General features: G+C 48.3%; 1 protein-coding gene across 1 annotated transcript; it reads left to right on the plus strand.

Moving 5' to 3' along the window:
• Positions 1-4,214: 4,214 nt before the first annotated feature.
• Positions 4,215-6,128, plus strand: LOC125941786 (uncharacterized). The gene is made up of 5 exons (XM_049659633.1): positions 4,215-4,252; positions 4,314-4,422; positions 4,829-4,934; positions 5,340-5,506; positions 5,939-6,128. The coding sequence occupies exons 1-5, from the start codon at positions 4,215-4,217 to the stop codon at positions 6,101-6,103; spliced, it is 585 nt and encodes a 194-aa protein (XP_049515590.1). The 3' UTR covers positions 6,104-6,128.
• The last annotated feature ends 19,349 nt before the right edge of the window (positions 6,129-25,477 follow it).

The raw sequence follows: 25,477 nt of genomic DNA on the forward strand, positions 1-25,477 counted from the left end.
GAGATGGAGACTCTCCTTCAGGGCCTACATCACGTCGTGGTTTACTTTGATGATATCCTGGTGACTGGCACGGATGACAAAGATCATCTCAACAACCTTGGCAAGGTTTTCCATAACAATGTAAGAAAGAGGACTCAAGCTGAAATACACCAAGTGTAAGTTTATGATGGATAGTGTGGAGTACCTCGGTCACATCATTGACGCTGATGGACTACACACGGCACCACACAAGGTTCAAGCAGTCATAAAGGTTCTTGTTACAAGAAATGTAAAGGAGGTACAGAGTTTCCTAGGGCTGGTAAACTATTACAGGAGGTTTATGCCCAACCTTTCTGATGTACTTCATCCATTCCATCAACTGCTGTCAGCTGGAACCTCCTGGCGCTGGAAGAAAGAACAACAGGACGCAGTAGCTGAAGCCAAACGACTTCTCACTTCAGCCCCAGTCCTACTGCATTATGATCCCAAGCAAGAACTAGAACTTGTGTATAACGTAATAGTTCAGCGGAAATCCGCTAGGTGGAGATAAGTAATTAAAGGGAAACTGAGACATCCACCCAAAATGTAGCAATTTGCTACAGTGGAAACCCAATCGGGTTCCTCGAAAGAAAGCCTCGCAGTTGAAGAAAAATTCGTCCTGGTCCGTGACTCGAACCCGGGAACACCGCCTTTCCGGGGCCGCCGCTCTACCATCTGAGCTAACCAGGCGCCTAGCAGATGGCAGGGGGAAGTCGAATTTGTCGACAACTCGAAGCAAAGGCAAGTGTATGACGTAATAGTGCAGCGGAAATCCGCTAGGTGGAGATAAGTAATTAAAGGTTAACTGAGACATCCACCCAAAATGTAGGAATTTGGTACAATGGGTGGAAAGGTGGTGGTCCCGGGTTCGAGTCCCGGACCAGGACGAATTTTTCTTCAACTGCGAGGCTTTCTTTCGAGGAACCCGATTGGGTTTCCATTGTAGCAAATTGCTACAATTTGGGTGGATGTCTCAGTTTCCCTTTAATTACTCGTCTCCACCTAGCGGATTTCCGCTGAACTATTACGTCATACACTTGCCTTTGCTTCGAGTTGTCGACAAATTCGACTTCGCCCTGCCATCTGCTAGCCGCCTGGTTAGCTCAGATGGTAGAGCGGCTGCCCCGGAAAGGCGGTGGTCCCGGGTTCGAGTCCCGGACCAGGACGAATTTTTCTTCAATTGCGAGGCTTTCTTTCGAGGAAACCGGTTGGGTTTCTATTGTAGCAAATTGCTACATTTTGGGTGGATATCTCAGTTTCCCTTTAAGAACTAGAACTTGCTTGTGATGCTTTTCCTTTTGGGCTCGGAGCTATGCTGTCCAAGCGTGATGCTCATGGTATGCAGCGTCCCATTGCGTTTGGATTCAGGAGCCTCCAGCCAGCCGAAAAAAAACTATTGCCAACTGGACAGAGAAGCACTGGCACTCATTTTTGGTGTCACAAGGTTCCGGCAGTACCTTTGGGGAAGACACTTTGAAGCTGCCAATGACCTCAAGCCGTTACTCTGACTGTTCGGCCATGACAAGGCCATTCCAGAACGCAGCTCTCGAAGAATTATACGGTGGGCCCTCATGTTGTCTGCCTATGACTACACCCTGCTTTATCACCCAGGAGAGACCATATGTCATGCGGACGGACTGAGCCGGTTGCCCTTGGAAACAAAGAATTTTCCGGTGGAAGCTCCTGCGGATGTATTTATCTTGGAAGGCAAATATCCCTGCGTTTTGTCGTCCACAGCCATTGCCCAGGCATCAAGCAAAGATCCCGTTTTGTCAAGGATCCGTAACAATTTGCTGTATGGTGGCCAGCTGCCCAATGAGCCGAAATGGAGACATTACAAGAGTCGTGAAAATGAGCTCAGCCTGCAGGACGGTTCCATTTTTTGGGGAATGAGGGTGGTCGTTCCCCCATCACTTGAACTTGAAGTAATTGAACTCTTTCATGAGGGTCACCCTGGCATCGAAAAAATGAAAGCTCTTGCCCGAAGCCATGTATGGTGGCCTGGTGTGGACGATGACATCACAGACAAAGTGAAATCATGTGCGGTGTGCCCGGAATATCAGCATGTGCGCCGACCAGTGCAGTCTACACCCTGGCCGTTTCCTGAAAGACCATGGTCACGTCGTCATGTCGATTTCGGAGGCCCATTCACGGGACATTACTTCTTAGTCATTGTAGACGCCTACTCAAAATGGCTTGAGGTAATTCCAGTGACATCACCATCTTCTGTTGCCACAATGAGCTGTCTACGAGTAGTTTTTGCCACTCATGGCATCCCTGACATTATTGGGTCAGACAATGGCGCAGCATTCACTACTGTCACATTCCAGCAATTTTTGCAGAGAAATCAAATCAGAGGAATCAGAGTGCCACCTTATCATCCTGCATCAAACGGTGCTGCCGAGCGCGTTGTTCAATTGGTCAAGAACAAGCTGAAAAAGTCGGCATCTGGTGACTTCCAGACCCAGATTCACCGAATGCTATTTCATTACAGGACAACACCTCACAGCCTCACTGGCAGAACCCCAGCAGAACTACTTTTGGGCAGGACACTACGAACACCACTTAAAGCCCTGTGCCCAGATGATCGAGGTGATGTCGTGTTGAAGCAACTAAAGCAGAAATTACACCAGGACAAAAGAGCACGTCACGCTCAGTTGCCACAGCCTGGTTCGCATGTCCTCGTCAAGAATTTCAGACCAGGCCCTTCATGGTTGCCAGGCACTGTTAGTAGGCCAACAAGTTCGTCTTCCGTTCAGGTGGAACTCGCAAATTGGTCAAGCAGTGATCGGCATGGTGACCACCTCCGACCGGATGACCGTTCTCATCCTCCTTACTCTAGCTCACCAAGCAGTATGCTACCATCACCTGCTACACAGACTGAACAAGTGAGCGGTGAAGGATCACCAACGAATTTTGAAGCGGCCCCGGTACCCAATGCAAAAACTTCACCTGACACTCCTCAAGCCACTGCTTCTTCGTCGTTGCTACGCAGATCCCAACGTGTGAGGAAGCCAGTCTCTCGTTACTCGCCCTAGAGACTGTCTGGGGTGGGGAAGTGTTACATATAGGACGCCGATTGGTGCCGCCCCTATAACGCGAGCCTTGTACACACAATAAAAAGATGTAGGGCCGAGGCGGGCCCCTCAGATCTTCTCCGCCACGCCAGCAGTATGGTTGTGCGTCTCATTTCTTGCTGAGATTGTAACACGCATTTCAAATTAATTGCAAGTATTCGCATTTTTCGAGCCGTAGTCACACACGCGTCGATTCCTCATCTGAGCCAGTCCGAGCCATTTCGCTGTGCACAGGTAAGATGGCAGCAGCGTAGAAGCAGCTGATCATTGCCGTGGCCCACATTTAGTGTACCTTTGCCCGTAACGCTGCACGATTAGATGAGTCTCGGCCTCCGTGGTGTGCTTTCGCCCGAGAATAATTTCGGAAGCTGTGAACATCATGGAAACCGTGAAAGCGTAGCGCAAGTTGAGTAAAGAACATCTGTCTCTTGTGCTTAATGCCTAGACAGTCGCATCTGAACATCTGCGGTGGTCGCGCGTTGCTCACTTTTGCTTTTATTCGCACAGGATAACCAAGAATTGATGAAGGTTGCAAAGCACTACATCGCAACAGATTCTGGTAAGCAAACGTTTTTTTGTTTTGTTTTGTTTCAAAACGATCGTAACTGTCTCCGGATGTGGGTGAAGTGCGGAGTGATAAATCCCCCCTACATATTGTAAGTGGACTTCACCGGGGAAAATGATTTGTTTTTGTTTGTTTGTCAAGTGCATTACGTTTCAGAAAAACAGTGATTATGTTGTGATAATGTTACAAAACATTGAGTAAGTGTAATCACAATTTTTTTAACGGCATGGTGAAATGATCTGTGAAACGATATGTGAAACGATACGACTTGTTGCTTGTATTAATTTGCTGCGGTCCCGCGAAAATTAAAAGCAGAAAAAAATGGCGGCACCTCCAAAGGGACCCCACGTTTCGGTAGCGCAGACCACTCTGCTTGTTGAGTTTATGGAGCAGCACCCGTACTTGGCGAGAGGCGCCACAAGCCTCTCGCCAAGTATGAGTGTTGCGCATAAAAAGCGTTGTGGAATGAACTGACTGCCGCGCTCAACGCGCTAGGGCCGGCTGTAAAAACAGCCCGGCGCTGGCGCCAGTATTGGGCGCTCATATTGCACGATATGAAAAAACTTGCCGCGCAAGTTGTGTCGGAGAAGAGGTGAGCCTGCAGCTAGCAACATACTTCGGAACGTAAGCTCACTGTGCTCATGCTTTTGCAGAAAAACCGGAGGCGGCAACTTGGGCGGGCTGGAGGGCCCCGTCATTGACGTTTTGAGCCGGACCGGCCCAGGCTACGCGCCGGTGGATTTTTTCGCCGACGACGCCGAGGTGCGCAGCGTTTTGTGTTGCTATGTGGACCGGTTTGGGGAAGAGACACCACTGTTCAGAGCTGGTGAATGTTTTACTGCTGGGTGCTTATGTCTGTTTTCTTGCAATTAAGAACACATGCCAGCGCATGATATCCATACTTTGCAGAAACGAAAATCTGGCGCCACTAGAATAACATAAAAAACCAATGCTGTTCAGAAACGTCCTGTGATTGATTATATGGTTCGTTACTCCCTGAAGCATGTGTAGTCACGAGTAAGTCAGTTGATGCATCAAGCGTATTCTGTACAGAGTGAATAAATCTGAATAGACTTGGCAAACAGTTCTTAGAACTGAAGCAACAATAACAGTATTGAAATCATATTCATCAGGTGCAACGCTCACACAGTGTGCTTTGTTGTTGCAGCAGGCAAGCTCCAGTGAGGAGGAGGCCGCTGCCGCCCACATGCCCCTCCCGAGAGCCCCACCTCATGTGTCTGTGGGCACAGAGCCAGGGATGAGCGGCACTGTACGTGAGGCACTTTATCAGCAATTGCAATGCGAAGCCTTCAGAACAAAGTACTTCTTGTCCTGACCTTTTAAACAGGAAAAATTTCTTTCACGTAGTCACCTACAAATTACCACAACTAGAGTCCCTGCCATATAGTGACAGTGCAAGAGGAAAGTGTATTCTGCTTGACTATTCATACCACTTGTAATGCAGCTTCTGTAGCGTTCAAGTCGTCGTGTAGAAATGAATATTGGCGCAGCATTTTGTAGTGCTGTGGCGTCGCTTTATTTATTTATCGAACTGTAAGGTTTATATAGCTTATAGCTTGTTGCCGGGAATAGTTTCCTATGTTTCCACTTATGAACCAGTGAATGTTCAACATAGAAGGGCACAGTTTTTTTATCCTCTTTGCCATTTAATCTTTAAGGACCATCAACTCAGCAGCAGCCCCGCAGGCCACCTCGGCAGCAGCAGCCACTAGAGGATGCGTCCTGCAGGGCAGCATCAGAATACGCGATGCAGAGGCAGCTGGCCGAGGCTACAAAAGTGGAGGCCGTCAGCTTCCACCAGATGCTGCTTGAGCAAAACAGGCAGGTACGTACAATTCGCCCAGGTTGCCATTTCTTTAAGAGGGGATCTGTACGCACTGGGCTCAAGTGTTCATTGGTTCGTGTACTTATGTATCATCTGTGAGTTGCTTTCTCATCCTGTTACTTCGCAAGCTACAAAACATTTCCGTGGTTGCATATACCAGCAGAGCATGTTCATCTTTTGCAGGTAAATTCAACTTATCACCGACATCGCCTTCTTAGTGACAAAGGTGGCTTGGTAGCATTTTCTGTCTTTGAACATGTCTTTAACATAACAGATCAAATAAAATTTGCACTTGAACTTCTCACGTCATATGCATACGTTCTCACTGCCGTCTAGAGTAACCAAGCTTAAAGTGTAACCCTTGCACATGCTGTAAAACGGAAAATTTTAATTTCGTATCCTCTAGCTGCAGTAAGTGGACTTTTTTCTCAGCATCAGCAGCAACTGGTGGAGGAGCTGAGGGCCTCCCGCGCGGTGCAGCAGCAGCTGGCGGTGGAGATGAGGGGCTTGCGGGAGGCGACTGCCCTCATCGCAACCACCTTGCACCAGCTCGTCGCTGCCGTCGCCCATGGCCTTCGCGAGCCGCCTCAGCCGTAGTGGTGACAGTTGTCACCATTACGTGTTCTTTTGTTATGTGATTATTTTTTGAATAATGCTTAATTTATTGTAATTTTTTGTTATGTTTAGTTCCACTTGCTGAGAAAGTTTGTCTCAGTGAGTGAACTGTATATCTAATGTTTCATCCTTTTGGTTAGGTGTGTGCTTTAGTTTTGATGTTTATGCGCTATTTAACTATTTGCTGCTTTTCAAGGAACATGTTGACTATGTGGTCACTTTTATTACAGCCACAACAGTGTTTCACACACAAATGCTGTGATAACAGGTTTTGAAATCCACTGTTATGATTTTCATGCTATAGGTATGTCGTGTTTCCAATTTCAAATTTTTTTGCCCATGGAAGCCACAAGTGGCCATATTATTTATTTTAGAAACAAATGCGTGTTACTTGCAATAGTTCATGTGATACATAAGGTTTCCATATCGGCGATAGCAATGCAATCTTGTCCCCGTTGATGTTGCGAACAATTTTTGATACACCCAACGTAGCCATCGATGTAGCCATTATTTAGAACATTCACTGCCAGTGCCAGGCTGTTCTTGTTGGCATTGTTATATGTCAGATTATCAAAGTGCACAGTATTTTTCCACGCGTGTCGTTCCTTAAAAGCGCCAAACTGCACTTTCACACTGGTGGTCTTATTGTGGCAGTAGTTATTGAATATAGCCTCTATATTGTGCTACAAACATGGATGCATAACAGGCAAGTCTTGCAACACCTTTTGTGCTGTGGCGCACGTTTCGCAATTGAAGGCGTGGTCATCGACAACCAAAACGTCTCATCTAGACGACGACGAGGAGTCAGATGAATACGAGTTAAACTGACCGGCACCATGAATGTAAGGGAAGTTCGGAGTGGAGATGCCCCAACCGACAGCGACAACAAGAGTGGTGTTACTGGTGAGACTGTGCGTGAGGCTATTTCACAAGCTGCTTGCTAGCGCCCCCTACCTTGTACACCGCGATCTGCGGCCGAGACGCGTCTATTGTGTTGTGGGATTCTGGGACAGCGAGAGTGCGCGTTCGAGAGTGCGACGACGAAGCTGTGCGAGTGTGAGCGCGAGTTACCACGTTGACGGTGCCTCGGTTGCCACGGTTTAACTCGGATTCATCTGACTCCTCGTCGTCGTCTAGATGAGACGTTTTGGTTCTCGATGACCACGCCTTCAATTGCGAAACGTGCGCCACAGCACATCATACATCCTTGCAGGATAATGCCGGGTGTCGTATGCCTGCTTACTTTTTGCTTGTTCTTCTAGCGAGTGCTGCCGTGCAGTTTCTCTGAGCTCACTCGGCTCCTTCCAAGCGTCTTCACTGTCCATTTATTTCACGTGTGAAATTTAAATTGCTGGGTGAACGTGAATGGTTGTGGATGAGCCCGAAGAAAAACAGTATCAATGACAGACATTTCTGTGATTTAATGTGTGCCAGCAGCCTTTCACAATATATTAGATCTCATTTAGTGGAAATCATACTGTCACTTTGGCACCGTGAAATCGGACCCTGTGTACATTCCAGTGCAAAATATTAGAGACCACGCGAGCGGCGACTAAGCTGCATCGTTGCGCCTTCTGACGGCTGCGCGCCGAAGTTCGGGAGCGCGTACTGCGCACACGCGTCCTTTGTTACCTGCCAGCCTGCTCGTTCGGTCGCTTCAACCGCGCACGCACCGGCACGCGGGCTAGAGCGCAAGGTGCCTCTTCTGCAGTCGCCGTTGAATCGCCCGAGTGATGAGATCACCATATCGTGACGGAAACACTTCATTTGTACTGGCAGTGCTGGCAGCGCACCACTCTCTGCGCCGTCCTTCTAGACATTGATTTGTATCATGATGACTGGTATTCCTTTTGAATAAACATGACACTGAAGGTGTGTTGCAATTGTTCATTTACTGTAGGGACGTGAAGGAACGATTTTCAAGAACATAACTGGCACATGATATCATTTTTTACAAATATATGTACAATTATACAGCTATGTACAAATGAACGCACATCCAAGGGCATGTCATGTGCTTGACATGCCAGGCGATCTGTGTCAGCACGCTTTGGCCTGTTGAAAAGGAACTGTGCGGAGGCTGTGTGGCAAAGCTGAGCAGGGCCTGCAAGGTGTCCGAGAACAGTACAAATGATGGAGCGATAAGTGTTGTGCTTTGCTGCAGCCCAAGCAGGAAGCGAGGAGACGAAGACCAATATCCTCCCATGCACAGTGCAGACGGCGGTGACCGTGGCGGTGATGCCCGTAGATAAATGCATCGAGATGACAGTAGCAACAGCCGCAGCAGCAATTCAACCATCAAACTCCTGCTGCCCAGAGAAGTGGCTACGACATTCTGCTAATGCCCACAACGTTGTATATCCAGAGCTACTAAGTAGTGCGGCAGTGGAATGATGCAATCATCTCCAGTTGCGACAGTTCATTGGTACAGGCTATGTGAAAGCAATGGTGGTCATTTAGCAGATTCTATAAAAAAAACACCACGCTATCCGCTCATTGCCAATACGCCTTGACGTTGGTTCCTTCTCTTTATTAGGCATATGGGCCTGAACTGCAGGCACGTTTAATGCTGCTGTCGGTGCTGCTGCCGACGCAGCTGCCTTCGCACCCTTCGCAGGTAGTGCTGGTGCTGCTGTCGTGTGGTTCTGAATAATCGAATTACATTGTCACGGGCAGCACATCCTTTCAGGTACATTATGCGTGCTGCCCTCGCTCGGGGAACTCCCCGTGGGAGCGGGCCTCCGTTTGCATCGTCACTGCTTCTGTTGCTGCTGTCATCATCATAAACATCATCAAACGCGCTGTCGCTTTCATCAAGACACAAATTGTGCAACACTGCACACGCTGCAACGATGTTGGCTGCGCGGTCTTGTTCATAGAGGAGGGTACGGTACCTCTGAAGGCAGCAGAAGCGACTCTTCAGAAGTCCAATGCAGCTCTCCACTACGGACCGCATTGAAGCGTGTGCAGTGTTTTACCTGCCTTCTGCAGTGTGAGCGGGAGGATGGCCTGGGACCGGAGTGAGGAGCCATGGTTCCAGGAGGTAGCCGCTGTCACCTGCATGAGCATAAAAATGGCATCAAATCAAATGCGCATGGTTGAGCTAGTGAAGCATGAGTCATGTTGCATACACCAACTACACAGAGGCTGTAATAAAATAATGTTCAGACTAAGCACTTGATGCTGCTGTGATCAGCACAGATAATAAAAACTGGTGGTAAATAGTAAAATTCATATTAATAGCATCCAGCAAGGTGGTCGTTTGGCCTAGTTGTGTGGTCTGTATTCACGAATGAATGTCAGTGTAAAAAATAACGGTACAAGACAACCGTTCTGTGCTTCGTAATGTACACACCTAATTAAAATTAGCTTGCAATACAGCAGTTCAAATGTCATTTTGCTGCGAGCTGATACTCATTAAAAAAGATTTTCCATCCCGCCTATATCACCTATTCTTAACAGGCTACTATAATATAAACGGTTAGGGCTTCCTACATATAGTCTTACGGCGGGAGTACACTTTATTGTGTGCTGCTAGGCAACTGTACGAATTTTTCCCTCTGCTCACCGAGGAGGTGCTCGCCGGCCTTGGCAATGTATCCCTCCTGGAACCGACTACGCAACCACGTCGTTCTCCAGACGTATGCGTCGTTATTCCACCCCGGTCGCAGAGCGTCGACGGCCAGAATCCGCATACCTGCGTCGCAAATCTGAGGAAAGCGTGCACAGCATCAGCCACGCGTTGCTATGAAGGGCAAATTAGACACACATGACGATGTTACCATGTTAAACATGCTGTTAAGGGCATAGAAGCCTTTGCGGCACATGTATGCCGCCTTGTTGTCGCCCTTCGGTGCGATGATGGCAATAAGGCTGCCGTCCACGCAGCCGATGACTCCGGGGAATGCCGCTCCGTCGAAGGAACACTTCTTTCACGACCGCCTTTTCCTCCGACGTCCTCGGGAAACGGACCCACTTGTTGCAGGTACCAGCGTGGACGATTGCCTCCGCCACGCGTCACGCCAATCGTCTCCTCGCTCCCAACGGACCCCTGAAAGCTGCCCGTCGCGAAGAAACGCAACGCGCACAACACTTGTCGCTCCACCGGCAGCGCTGTTGATCGCACTCCTCCGAGCTCCTCTGCCACTTCGTCGCACAGCCACCCCACAGTTTCCTTCCTCAGACGAATGTGCTACCGAAACCCGCCGTCTGGCATGTCAAACGCGTCCGTGGCCTCCCTCCTTCCGCGCGTCCGCGTGAGCTGACGAGCCGCCGCCGCCAACACCAGCAAAAACGCCACCATTTTTTATTCCAAACAGAACGGGGCACTCGCCGGCTATTCCACTATGTTTCCTGTTTTGATCGGCATAATTTAGCATAAGTAGTGCGTAAACGTCACTATGACGTGTGGCTTTTTGCGGTTTCGTGACGTCGCTTGACGCACCGGCGGAGTGGGCGCGGCCTCGGAAATATGAGCCAATCAGCGAGCGGCGATCGTGGATTTGGAATGAAAACAGTTTGGAATCATTTTACGCTACAGCGCCCCTGTTCAGCAACAATGGGAACAAATTACAACAAATGATTGAATACCTTCACCGAGAAAGTTGATGAGCGCGATAGTATGCAGAAGACAAAGTTAATGTTCAACAGCCTGGCAAGAAAACAATACAGGATCGCCAGTCAGCCTTTAGAGTCTGTAAATGAGTACGTCTATCTAGGTCAATTACTCACAGGGGATTCTGATCATGAGAAGGGAACTTACATAAGAATAAAATTGGGCTGACGTGCATACGGCTGGCATTGCCAAATCCTGACTGTGAGCTTACCACTGTCGTTGAAAAGAGAAGTGTACAATCATTGCATCCTACCGGTCCAAACATATGGGGCAGGAAGGTGGAGGTTAACAAAGATTAGATTAGATTATGGGGTTTTACGTGCCAAAACCAGTTCTGATTATGAGGCACGCCGTAGTGGGGGACTCCGGAAATTTGGACCACCTGGAGTTCTTTAACGTGCACCTAAATCTAAGTACACGGGTGTTTTCGCATTTCGCCCCCATCGAAATGCGGCCACCGTGGCCGGGATTCGATCCCGCGACCTCGTGCTCAGCAGCCCAACACCATAGCCACTGAGCAACCACGGCGGGTGGAGGTTAACAAAGAAGTTCGAGAACAAGTCAAAGACTATACGCAAAGAGCGATGGAACGAAAAATGGAAGGTGTAACGTTAAGAGACAGGAAGAGAGCGGTGTGGATCAGAGAACTGACGGGCATGGCAGACATTTTAGTTGACATTAAGAGAGAGAAATGGAGCTGAGCAGGCGCCGTAATGCGTAGGGTAGATAACCGGTGGACCAATATAGTTACAGAATTGGTGCCAAAAGAAGGGAAGCGCAGTCGAGGGCGGCAGAAAACTAGGTGGGATGAGGAAATTACGAAATTTTCAGGTGGAAATTGGAATCAGCCAGCGCAAGACATGGGTAATTGGAGATCGCAGGGCGAGGCCTTCATCCTGCAGTGGACATAAATATAGGCTGATGATGATGATGTTGACAGAGTTATTATCTACTTATATAGAGGGAGGTCCCATAGTTAGCGATTGAATTGGGATGAACCTCAACCTAGTAATCTGTACCATCTATACATTTACATAGACGTCAACAGTGCTAAGCGATAGATGCAATTATAAGGTACATGCTAATGACACGAAAATACTGAGAAACGAGAACATAGGTACACATGCATATATAGACGGTAGCTAAACTGTAATGCAAAACCTCGTATACGAACTTAAAAAACAAGAAAATAAATAATTTAAACAAATAAATTTAAGCAAAATACGCTGCCGCGATCGCAAGGTCACCCCCACCGTCATATTCCGTCCCAGCCCCAATATATCGGAATCCCGTTCCACGGCAGTCACTCCAGCTTCTTCGTCGAGCCGAGACGTGGCGCACACCAGATGACAGGCCTATTTGCTTCACCTTTCCAATTGCTGGTCACGTTATGGGCCTCTGTCGTCGCAACGTGTCATCTAACCATGGCGCCTTCGACCAGTTGCACCACAACCTGTCGCCGAGACCCTCTAACGTCGAGCGCCGTTCAGACAGTGGCCGTACTCCTCCATGTCGGCGGTTGCTGTCACCTATGCCTCTCATACAACTGCTGCCCACGGAAACTGAATAGCGCAGTTCCGGAGAGAAGAACTGCAAGCTCATCGAACTTTTTAACACCTAAATTTTTCACCGCGGAAAGTCATCCATGTTGAGGGAGCATCCGCACAAGCGCTTGTCGATACCGGGACCGCCGTTTCCGTCATCCATGCAAATCTTTGTCGTAAGCTAAAAAAAAGTCACTACTGCTTTCTCTGACATGGCACTCTGCACTGCTAGCGCACAGCGTATTCGTCCCGCAGCTGTGTGCACCGCCCGTGTAGTCATCGAAGACGTTTTGTACATCATCAAGATTTTTGTTTTTCCATCCTGTTCTTGTGATCTCATCCTCTTATGGGACCACCTGTCCCGTCACAATGCAACCATCGATTGCTCTCGCGCGCAAGTGGCCCTTTCGCCGTTATATGACTCAACATCGGTCCGCGCCGACCTCGGTGTGCAAAACGCCTTCGGTGATGCTGACACTGACGTACCTCCGGAGACGTCGGGTACTTGTGAACTTGTCGTGTGCTGCCGTTCCAGACTCCACTGCGGCGTTTACACCATCTGACATGCGTGCTCACCGCATGCACTTATTTCTCCCGTTCCTGTTCCTCACTGTTAGGTCTGAATCCTCTTTGATACCGATATCTAATCCGCACCGGTACCCAGTGACCATACTGTGTCGAGACCTTAGGATTTGCGCAAGTTGCCACGTGTATTGAAGATCTGGAAGTTCACGATGCCACCACCCGATTACATCAAGAGAGGGGTCAGCTTCTTTAAATGTGATGATGATGATAGTAGGCTTTCTTATTTACGGAAATTCACCGTTTCTGTGCACGATAAACCTGCAACACCTGTAGCGAGTGCAACACCTGTAGCGAAGCCAGGTATCGGTTTCTCCGAACTTGTAGGAAAAGGACGTTGCCCAATACAGGCATGTGCTTGGCGGTTGTGCCTGATAATATATCTAAGCCGTTATTGTTTCAACGCGATGGCGTTAAGGGCCACGTGTCGCAGAAAATCCGGCGTCGGCGTCGGTGTCAGCGTAAGCGTCGCCGTCCTTGGCAGAGAAATTCATCCCGATCCACCACGACCACACAGGCCCTCCGTCTGGCGCTGGGATTAGTGAACAAAAATATAATTTCTCAAAGTAAAATAGGTCATAAAAATCGTAAAGTACGACTTAACCATGACATGATAGCGTCGGATTGTAATTTGAATATACGAGAAACAAACCTGATAGGCAGCCAGGGATCTTTGAATGCTATCGCGTTCCCCTTTTAAAGGCGAAGCTTAACCGTCCTCCAGCTCTGATGGTGTTTCGGCTGGCTGTGCTTTGGTTCTAGGCAACATTGAGGGGAATGATGAAAACCGCACTTCTTGCACATCCTAGCCCCAGGTCACGGTGGTAGAATAGGAGATGTGGCCAAACGAGCGCCGCAGCGCGTCGCCGATCCTCTCGAGTTTCTAGAGCGGTCGCCAGGGGGCGACAAAGGTTTTACGGGGTCAAAGACATGCTTTGCAAGCTTTCGCAGTGCTGTAAGAAGTCGGTATTGTCGCAAATATATGGTTTTAAAACGTTGTTTATGTTTTTAATAGTTCGTAGACTCTGTCTGCCGGCCTTGCCCATAAAAATGAGGTTATCAGCCTCTGTGGAGATTAGAATTTATAATCGGCGCGGTAAATCTGGACAATGCTGACACAGAGCCGTGATAGCAAGGGACCCGCGTCTATTTTTCTGGAAGCGTGAAACTTCTTACCGGCGAGTGCACAGCGTAAAAACGTATTTGGTTTTCACGTCATTGTGGGTAGCATTGGGCTTATGGGCCTAGTTGATTAATGATCGCCTGGCTCTAACTAAAGTTCACTGTTACGCAGTCACTAATTGTTCAATTACTGTTCACTGCCTTCAGGCGCCGTTCAGGCGCCTCCGCCAGTAGGTTCAGATGGCGGGTGAAAACGTGCACGCGCCTACCAAATGCTGGAGACTGCAAACGACGGGAGTAGACACCGTTCTGTCTAGAAAGAGCGGCGCCGCCACCCCTTCGTGTTCGCCGCCGACCTTGGCCAGTAACTCTGAGCAAAAACGAAAAGAAACGGCGTGAAACACGCAGTAAGTGAAGCCGCGGGGACCGTTGTAGACGCGGCGCAGTGGACTTCACTAGGGATGCACACTACAGACAGGTCGCGCACGCTGAAGCTTCGACAAGGAATATCACGGTGGCTGCGTCGATGAACTTTGATTTTTATATCAGCCGGTCCTCCCAGTGATCTTATATTTCAGGGACGTGCTCGGAAACTGACGATTTCTCGACCCAACATTTTTCAATATTGTATATATTATTAGCGGCCAACGCGTCCAGACAAATTTTTCAGTGACGACAACCTGCATAAGGCGTGATGGTCGGTTATGACAGTGAAATGGCGTCCATAAAGATATGGTCGAAATTTTTGTATGGCCCGAACTACTGTGAGGCATTCCTGCTCTGTGATTGTGTAGTTCTGTTCGGCAGCCGTTAATGCGCGACTAGCATAAGCAACAACTCCCTCTCGTGCAGTGGTATCACGTTCTACAAGGACAGCACCGATCCCATGGCCACAAGCGTCGGTGTGAAAACAAGTTGGTGCGTTCTCATCGAAGTGACACATGACGGGGTCGGATGTCAAGGCTTGCTTGAGGGCTTGGAAAGAACTTTCGCAGTCGTCTGTCCAAATGAGAGCAGTGCCCGACGTCAGCAACTTGTGCAGCGGCGACGCCATGACAGCAAAGTGACTGATGAAGCTGCGGAAGTAGGAAGCCAGGCCCAAGAAACTTCTTAATTGTTTTGATTTTCAGAGCGAGGGAAGCGAATCACGGCAGCAACCTTGTCAGGATCTGGTCGAACGCCGTCTTTACTGATAAGGTGGCCCAACACTTTGATGTTCTTTCGGGCAAAATGGCATTTCTTTGTGTTGAGTTGGAGTCCTGCGTTAGAAATGCATGTTGAAACGTCGTCCAAACGCTCAAGACGCTGGCGAAAAGTTGTAGAAAAAATAACGATGCCATCTAAATAACACAGACAGGTCTTCCACTTAAGGCCGCGTAAAACTGTGTCGATCATGCGTTCAAATGTTGCAAGAGCATTACATAAACCGAAGGGCATGACGTTGAACTCGTAAAGTCCATCTGGTGATGCAAAGGCTGTCTTGTCCTTGTCCGCTTCGTGCATGGGTATTTGCCAGTACCCGGATCGAAGGTCTAGACTTGAGAAATATTCAGCGCCCTGGAGGGAGTCAATGGCATCGTCGATTCTTGGCATCGGATATACGTCTTTGCGCGTGATCTTATTAAATGCTCGATAATCAACGCAAGATCGTACAGAGCCGTCTTTCTTGCGGACCAACACAACAGAAGACGACCAAGAACTGGACGATGGCCGAATGATGTCTCTTCTAAGCATGTCATCAACGTTGTCCGCAATGATTTTTCGTTCTGCGGAAGACACGCGATACGGGCGCCGGCGTACAATCGAACTGCCTTCGGTTTCGATGCGATGCACAGCAACGGAAGTGCGTTCCAGAAGCTTGGAGTAAACGTCAAATAAAAGCGCTGTGAAGGAAGGAAGGAAGGAAGGGAAAAAAGAGACGAAAGGCAGAGAGGTTATCCAGGTTAAGCGTCCGGTTGGCTACTCTGCACAGGGGGATGGGGTTAAGGGCAGAAAAGATTAGAAGACAAGAGAAGATTAAAAAGCAAAAGAAAAAAACACACACACATCAGTACGCACAATTCTATAGTTTTTCACGAAGTCCAGTTTCTTTTAAAAAGCGTACTAGCGCTTTTAAAGCAGTTCATTCCGACGACGGCTGGGACCAGGGACCAAAAATTCTGGCTTCCGTAAGGGGACGGCTGTCTATCTTGTCGAGCGTGGTTCTGAGGACTTTCTTTTTAGCGTACTAAAACGACGACAATCACACAGAAGATGTGCTATCGTCTCTTTGCACCCGCAAGTTTCACAATCTGGACTTGTGGCCATTCCGATAAGGTAGGAGTACGCGTTGGTAAAAGCTACTCCAAGTCTTAGGCGACAAATGAGAGTACCTCCCGTCGTGGTAAGCCATGAGGAAGGCGGAGCTTCAGATTAGGATCCAGGGAACAGAGGCGCTGGTCTTTAAAGTTCGTTGAATTCCAATGGGCTAACGTAAGCTCGCGAGCAAACGCACGGAGCTTTTGTGCGGCGTCTGTTCTGGACATAGGGATAGCGACGCAATCAGCACTGGTATGTGAAGATCGAGCGGCTGCGTCCGCTTGCTCGTTTCCAAAGATAACACAGTGACTTGGCAGCTATTGACAGATGATGTCATGTCCTTTGTCAACTGCCTGATGGTAAATTTCGCGTGTGTCCGCGACAAGTCGTTCGTCGGGTCCACGGCGTAGAGCAGAGAGCAAACTCTGGAGGGCGGCCTTGGAATCGCAGAAGATGGACAGTTTCTGGGGCGGTTCCTGGTGGATAAATTTCATTGCTGCACACACAGCTGTAAGTTCGACAGCCGTCGTCGATGTCAAGTGCGATGTTCGGAATTTTATTACTGTAGATTTTGCTGGGACAAAAACTGCAGCTGCTGAACTGGAGTGCATGACCGATCCATCTGTGTAAACATGTAAGCGGTCACTGTGGACCTCATGTAGTAGCAATAATGCTGCCTGCTTCAATGCTGCTGACGGCATTTGTGCCTTCTTCTTTACGCCTGGAATGGTGAGGCACATTTGAGGTGAATGCAGAGACCACAGTGGCAACGAAGGCCATGCTGCAGGGACGTAATTCGACGGTAACGATGTTCCGCGTATAGTCACGAGATGGCTAAAACTCGTAGGTGGCCTAGTTGTTGGCAGGCAAGCAAGATGGTGAAAGGGGTCCTTGCGACATGTCGAATGTGCACTCTTTGAGCGTCGACTGCAATGTACGTTGATACAGGGTGGTCACGTGCTATGGCGATTGTGGCCGCTGTGGATACACACTTAGGGAGGCCGAGGCACGTCCGTAGAACTTGGGCTTCCATACTCTGGAGTGTTCGAAGGTTCGTTTTACTGGTGCTTACCAGCACGGGAAGGCTGTATCTTAGGAAGGCCATAAATAATGCATGGTACAGCTTTAGCATCGATTGCACAGATGCACCCCAAGACTTCCGCCGACAAATTTGAATATATGTGCTATTGCAGTCAACCTCTTTTCATGTATGAAATATGTGGCGACCAACACAAATCACGATCGATGATGAACCCAAAGAAGCGGTGTTTTGTTTCGTAAGCAAGCATATATGCATTTATGCATATAAACATATGGAGTCATTGTTTTGCGCGTAAATGCGACTAATCGGCACTTTTCGGAGGATAATTCTAGGCCTTTCATACGCAGATAAGACGACGTTTGCGTGACTGCCTTCTGCAGTCTCGCTCGTATCTGCGGACGAGTTACGCCGGCCGCCCAGAAGCAGATATCATCTGCATACACTCTAAGCCAAAAGAGGACTAACGGGGGTATAGGGGTTAGTCCTTGAGGGACTAACTGCGTTGCCACAACCATTACTCCCTTTAGGGACCAACGGCAAGGGGATGAACGTTAGTCCCCTAGCAGTTACTCCCTTGGAGATTAACTTTTGGTCCCTCCAGTTACTCCCTGGAGGATGAAATGTTAGTCTCCCCAGTTGCTCCCCAGGGATTAAATGTTAGTCTCACCAGCTGCTCCCCGAGGACTAAATGTTGGTCCTTGCAGTTACTTTCCGAGGACCAACTGCTCATCCTTCCAGTTACTCCCCAGGGGATGAACTGTTTAGTACTCCATATCTGTAGTTACTCCTTATAGGGTTAATTTTTTTGTCTCGAACATGCTTTTCAGAGGCCCAACACATGAGCAGAGCTGCTTGGGCTGGGATTTTTTTTTTATCTCGAACATGTTTTTCAGACACAGAACAAGAGCTGCTTGGGTGCTTGTAACATAAAATATGGAGAAAATATAAACAATACAACACTTTATTATTTTTTTTACAGTAGCAACGTGTGTGACACGCGCACAAGCGGAGTTGGCCACACACCACTGTTAACACCGACCATGTGGCATATCGTCAAATGTTCTTTGTGCCTTTGGCGCAAAAACAATGTCGAATATCCAGTAAAGGACAATCTGCGTGGCATGGCCAGAGACAAGGTCATCTTCGTCAATCTTGATCGATTCGAGCTGTACATGGAGGGCTCTTGCTTGCAGCAGGCTAGTTCCCTCGTATTTCACCGTAGGCATATGATGTGACGCATCCGGGTGCTGCAAAAATAAATGATAGGGTTGTAAGTGTCAAAACAAACACATGATTATGAGGCACGCTGTAGATGAGTGGTCCATGCAACAGGTCTATTATCAGCATGCAAGTTACATATAATCTTGCGCAAGGGGAAATAAAAGCCTCCATCCTCTCCTTCACAATGCTTGACAGTCAAGCGCACAATCTGAAGCTGTAGGCTTCAGGTCTGAAATGAAAAGTTTTCACAAATTAGGCATGAACACCCTACACCCCGATTGCAAGACCTCATATATGAACACAGGCATTGAAAGACAATTTACATTGCAATTACAGTGGATCCCCGATTATAAGGCTTTGAGGGGACCACACAAAACCGCTCTATAATCGGGGCATCGTATAATAAAAAAAAACACTTAAGAATATAGGCAGTGACGATGATTTGCTCAAAAAACAGGTACAGACTGCCTGAATAATCCCACGGCACGAACCTGCACTGCTTGCAAGGAAGATAGATTAAATTATTCAAAAATTGTGGTATTTATTCGATTGTAACACAAGTGTACTTTTTTCAAAATTTTCGTTGCTTGAACCATGACCCTTGTGTTCATTCGAATAACGACAAAATTGACCATTTAAAACAAATCTACTAAATCCCACGATTTCTTGCGTTACGTTGGCAACCTGTAACCTTACGGCTCGATCCAATCCATGGACAGGTCGACCGAAGTGCTAACTTGTTTTTGGTTGGAATCGGCGCTGTTTTCACTGTGCTCGTGACTGGTTACGGTGCTGTAATACCCTATAACCTTTTGTGGTTCGACTCAGTTCAGTCGCGGCATTATGGCAACGCAGCACATTCAGTATGACGGTCGATTCGGGAGACGAGCAATTTTGATGGCCGAGGAGCTGGGAAAGAGGCCACACAACAAGAATACAAACATTTCTGATGCTGCTAATTTTTGTAATAGCATAACACTTCAATGTTTTGAAACAGTAAGGCGGTGCACAAGGAACCCGAGAGCAGATTCAGAAAGCGTTCGTAAGCAAGAATTTGTAAAAGTGGTGATTGGTCAACCAGGGGGATCGGTCCACCCATGAAACAGGATGCAGAAACCAGGGTGCTGGCCAGTCAAGAAGTGCTGTTATGAAGGCTTGCACATAGAGAGCTTTGTGAATTTAAGTCGACTCATTTGTGCTAGCCAAAACAGATGTCAAAGGGTACAAGATGCTGTTAGTAGTACCAACATAAACAGAGCTTCCAAGTTGCCTTCCAGAACCAACAGAAAAAACTCCAACAAAAACAGAGAGAATTTATTATGGCATTGAAAACAGCAAAAGCACAAACACAGGGCATTCCACATCGTCAGTGCCACCATAGCTGTAAGTCAAGATACATTTACTGGTTATTGCGTACAGCTGCACTTTGTTCCAAAAATTAATCATCCGTGTTGTGAACTACTTTGGCTGTATTGGTTTCCACTTGACAAAGAGCAGCAGTGTCTGTGGATTGCTAACAGAAATTGGAAAATGTTCTATCTGATCACTTGGCGTGGAAACAAGCATAGGAGTGCCGGTGTACGGGCAACCCAATGCAACCCTGAGAAATTTAAGTGCCAGCCGTTATAGAATATTTGCATGAGCTACCGGCATAGTTCTCATGCATTTCAAGTCCACTATGTCAGCCTATGTCCACTATGTCACACCTATGTTGGTGCTCTGCCAGACCCATGTTGAGGCACCGGCCACTCTGCCCCATGTAAATCTGACCAAATATACACATGATCAAAGGAATAGACCACACAACCCCTGATGGATGCAAGACAAGTTTTGTGGTATCTTTAACTAAGCAAGCCTCCCTTGCCTGGATGTCTTTCTCAATTCGCTTGTGGATTGCTATGCACATATATAACCAGAAAGAAATAATGTAGACAGGATATGCACGACAGTCCGTAAGTGAACTGTGAAAGGCGAGCAGGCAAGCAAGCGAGGCTTCCTTGGTTAAAGGTACCACTAAATTTGTCCAGTGTTTGTCCGAGGCAGTGTATTGTACTCCTTTCACATGTGGTCAAATGCACATAGTACAGACTGGCCAATGCCTAAGTATGTACTTAAGATGTTAGCCATATTTGACTCAAAAGACCAGTATGCTCATCCGTCTTAGCCGTGCATTCCAGCAATAGGACTTCTGGCCAGATTACACGATCGTCACCTATTTTTCACCTTTAGTGGAAAATTGACACATGAAATCAGTGAGGCACACTGCATAAATAAAAAGACGTGTGCGCCAGCCCCATTAGTAATGGTCTGCCTTCTCTCACAGTGTAAATTTTGTCCTGAAAAGTTACATGAACTGACCGGCAAACTCAAAAGGACGGTACAAATTTCAGGCTGGTTCTCAGAAAATGCACAAATACAGGGACGAGTATCTTTTGGCATACTGTAGTAATAGTTGGCGCAAGTTAGCTTCGACATTGCTGCCATACTTCAGCTGTCGCAAGGCTACACCTTCATATTTCATTTCAAGAAATTTAAGCTCATCATATGTGTATTTGCCAGTGGCAGTTAATCTGAGGACAAAACAGAAATTATTGTAAATAGCAATGTTAAAGTAACAATCGTAAGCAAAGGTAAGCACGCTGCACACTTAGACCTGTGACATATTTGGCACACTACAGTTCGAATTCTAACATGCACAAAAACTGCACATGTGTGTAGCATTAACAGAGAAAAAATACAGAAATAAAAGCTGCAGCATAAAGAACAGTTTCAAAACAATAAAACCAAAATGAGAGTAATATACTGTGTGCAAAGCAAAAATAAGTGAACTTGCAGCCAAGTGATTGAAGCGAGAAAAACATGCTAAACATCAGGGCATGTTAAGGCCCAACCACAAGGAACGGATTTCCGACGGATTTTCGGCGTCGGCGCCGGCCGGCGGCACGCGGCGTGGACGCTCATTGACGGCTCTCAACCACAAGAGACTCTCGGCGTCGACGTATTTCAAGCGTGGCGCAATGTGGCCAGATCCTTGGCCCCGAATTTAGCCGGTCAGTTTTGCAAAATGTTGCGCTAACAGAACAATTGTTTTTACTAAGCAAGGACTTCTTGTACTTTTAAAACTTCATAAAAATTGTCCGTAGCTCTAGTGCCAACATATACGCTGGTTGTCTGTGCTGAAAAACGTAGCACCAGTCGCATAGTGTGCAAGAACCTCTCGGTACGAGGCCGGAAACTCCTCGATATCACAGTCGGCGTCCCCGTGGCCCCCAGCTCCGACCGCCGCGATTTGGGTTGTGTTGATAATTCCTGCGGTGGGGTCCCGCACAACAACGGCGGCTGCCCTCTGGGTGATCGCGTCGCGGCGGGTAAGTTGCCTCGCGACGAGATGGGCACGCTCGTTGTGGTTGGGCGGGATGACGGACAGGTCCCAGGCAGTCGACCTGAGGCGGTTGCAGACGGGCACTTTCACCAACCCCTATCACCTGCACCGCCTGTGGCCCGCGCTGCACCCATCGCCCGGCTGCCCGTGGTGCGAGCACGAACGGGCTGATATGGCCCATATACTTTGGGAATGTCAACGCCCTGAAGAAGAAGGAACAAGAGGAAGGGGGAAGATAACAGCAGGACCTTCTGAAGCGGGGCGCCTCGCTGAGAGATGGCAAGCCGCCCTCCTCAGCGAGGCACCCGAGGACCAGGAGTGGGCCGTCCAGCGGGCCAGGGCCATTGCCGAGGATCTCGAAAGATTTTTCTCCGGCGATGGACCCCTGGCAGCCTAGCCCCGGGCACCAACAGCCTTAACCGCTGGACAAATAAAGTTTATTCCTATCCTAGTCGCATAGCATGGATAGCATCACCAGCAGCTTCTGTTCCTAGCAAAAATACTTTCCGCTAGATAACGTGACGCGTAAATTCTACATTGTATGAAAAACTATATCCGCTGTCGAACGTTAAACACGAACGAGAGCTCCGATACTTGTCGAGCTCAGCTACAGTGCACGGTACCGGCGGCAGACTACCGGCTCCGTTGTGCCCGCATCACAGCCGACGGCGCCGCTAATATCAGCGCATTTTCTTCTTTGTGTATAATTATAGCGAAGAGCGACAACAACGGTGAGAAAATATCGCGGCTGGTGAGCGTCGGTGATTCATTCCGAAGCGCCGTCAGCTTAAGCTTTCGAGTGAGCCGGAGAAGGCCTAGCGACGATATCGGCGCCGCCGAACGATCAGCGGCGGTGAGGCTGCCGTCGGTGCCAGGGTGACCACCCCTCGGTCACTGATTGGCCACTTCGCTGTACAGCTGCAGCACAAATGGGTCCCGGTCCCATCCTGTCTACGGCAAGGAAATCTCGCCGCTCGCGAGCGAAACCACCGTCAAACGGCGACCCGCGAACGGCGTACGGCGAGTTGGCGTGCCGGTAACGTGGACGAGCCTTAAGTGTGCACTTCGGCGTTCCTTGCATGTCCCTGTCTGGAAAGAGTATACATCATTATCTATGATACCGTACAAAGCTGCACCACTTGCAATGGCCGGAGCACGCGCGAGCGATCGGCTGTTTGGGACGCAGACGAGGCACAGGCACTCGCGGACGACAACGCCGGAAGCTCGCTTTGTAAATGGCCTCCGAGCTCACTTACAGGGCAGGGTGCACCATCTCGGAGGCTATATTTTGTTTGTCTCCTGCGTCTATCGCCACTTCCGCCGTCAGCGCTGCAGTCTGGCCTGCTTGGTCTTGCGGCGCCAACCGGCGGCGCATTGTTCTCCACGCCGCCGGCTGCCGTCGCGTGCCGCCGGCCGGCGCCGACGCCGAAAATCCGTCGGAAATCCGCTCCTTGTGGTTGGGCCTTTAGGTTTAGTGTTATATAGAACACAATAATGTGTGCATAATGTTATGAACACAAATAAGCAGCAAGTTGAATAACATTGCATAACTATTTAGCCTATTTAGTAAGCTGAGTTGAGTAATATGTCCATAAGCTTTATATACACAAATCATACCGAGATCGTAGTTTCTGGTACACGGTACACTTCATACATACCTGACATGACATCCAGATTACACCCTGTGCTGCTGTAGCCATGGCTGCGGGATCCCTGCATTTCCCTGCCATTATGTTGACACTGCTATAGGGTCACGCTCTCACCACTGCAAAATGAGTAGTGTGTTAACTTATAGCATTGATTGGCACAATAAAACTGTCATATTGTGAAAACATGTAAGGTGCACATAAAAACATGTCTGGACTAGTGCAGGGTGGCAACGGAGCATACGGTCGAGTCACTGAAGAATGTCATGATAATAGGGACCCCTTCATGAAAGTAAAATTTTGAACACGCACGCAGCAGCACATACAAGAAATGTTTGTTTACATACTAGAGTTTGCTTTCATGACTTAGTTTAAACAACTTTCCCCTGTCATGTTTAGTTACGTCAAAGTTATGGCAACACCCCTTGTTTTGAAAAGAAAGCTGTACTAGTAGCAAACTGTGACTGCTTACATTCTCGTTTTCTCCTCAACCTGCTCGTAAACCGAAAACCTGGTAAGCACAGATTATTTACAACGTCGAAGAGTTTATAAGCGAAAAAAACGTAATTGCCGTAATAATCGGTGAAGAGACAGATCAGTTGTTATTATGCAACTTCAGCAGAAAAGCGGAAGCGCACGTACAGGTGAACACGATTATTCTCGAACGTAATTTTTCTCATCGGAAGAAAACGCTTATCAGGATATTCAATTTCGCATCAAAGCAATAAATTTGTGTAACTAAATTCTGACAAACAGCGCGCAGCATGCACAAGCACAGGTTTCACTGTTGTCGCAGAAGTTCAATTTCCTAGGTTCGCAAGGTACGCTATGCACACGCGAGGAGCACGCACAACACACGTGTACTTAGCAAGCACGACTGCTTACCTTTTCAATGGTACGACGCTCTCCAAGTTGCCGGTGCTGCGTCGACGACATTACTCCCATCATAGATGTCGCTGCGTAGTGGACGAGCTGAGGCACGCTAACAATACGCATTATTTTTTTTTCGACGTCCACCCAACTTTCCACGACAACCAGACAAAGGCCACGACATAAAAATCGTTGGTCCACATTTGCCTGGCGCGCCACGCATACGGCGAGTTCGCAGCGAGACACGAGGTATCTTCTGGCTCTTTTGTGCACGCTAACTACGTCCCGTTTCATTACAGCAAACACAAAAACACACGATAGAGAAAATACATCGTAAGCAGCACGGTTGCAGCTCGCACTGACGACCGCCATCTTGAAGACTCAGGAAAAACAACAGCGCCACCTGCATACTTGTGAGGTTGTTGTGGCCTCCGTGATGCCAACAATATTAACCAGTAAACTCATGTTTTGTGCCGTGTTACGCCCAGCTACGTACATATGTTGCGAGGCAAAACAAGCCACCGAACAGTCCACATTTTACGCTATAGTTTATCGTAGAAATAAATTCTATGACGTATACATGGCTTGCACGGGACGTCACGTCCGCCCGCGCCGCTGCGTCCGCGCCATGCCGGAGCACCGCGCGCGCCGCCTTCGCATCTGATCGCGTGCGCTTATGCGGTCTCACTGTGTTTTCTAAGCGGATTTCACCGCTCCTCGCGAGAAATGCCACCCGTTTACAGTAGGCCTGCGTTTAACGAGGCATTTTACGCAGGACTGATCGGTTCGGCGCGTGCACGATATCAAGAAAAAGTGAAACTGTGTGACGATGTGGACCCGTACACGTTGCGACTGAGTGCGGATATGACGATGGACGTTAGCGCTTTCCCCGAGGTCTCGCACGGATGCATTGTAAACTACCTAGTTTTCTCTTCAAGCTTCGCGACACTGGAGGAAATTAAGGCTTATAAATCGCTTGAATCCCACAACTACTTCACAAGCGGTTGGGTGAAAACACTGTCGGCGAAGCGGCT

The sequence above is a fragment of the Dermacentor silvarum genome, unplaced genomic scaffold (assembly GCF_013339745.2).
Source record: "Dermacentor silvarum isolate Dsil-2018 unplaced genomic scaffold, BIME_Dsil_1.4 Seq305, whole genome shotgun sequence".
Lineage (NCBI taxonomy): Eukaryota > Metazoa > Arthropoda > Arachnida > Ixodida > Ixodidae > Dermacentor > Dermacentor silvarum.

What these genes read in the sequence shown, in the direction of transcription:
- LOC125941786 (XM_049659633.1), top strand. Translation starts at nt 4,215, where the DNA reads ATGAAAAAACTTGCCGCGCAAGTTGTGTCGGAGAAGAG. An exon ending in TTTTCGCCGACGACGCCGAG is followed by an intron (nt 4,423 to 4,828) that starts GTGCGCAGCGTT and finishes TTGTTGTTGCAG; the next exon opens with CAGGCAAGCTCCAGTGAGGA. An exon ending in TGCTTGAGCAAAACAGGCAG is followed by an intron (nt 5,507 to 5,938) that starts GTACGTACAATT and finishes CTTTTTTCTCAG; the next exon opens with CATCAGCAGCAACTGGTGGA.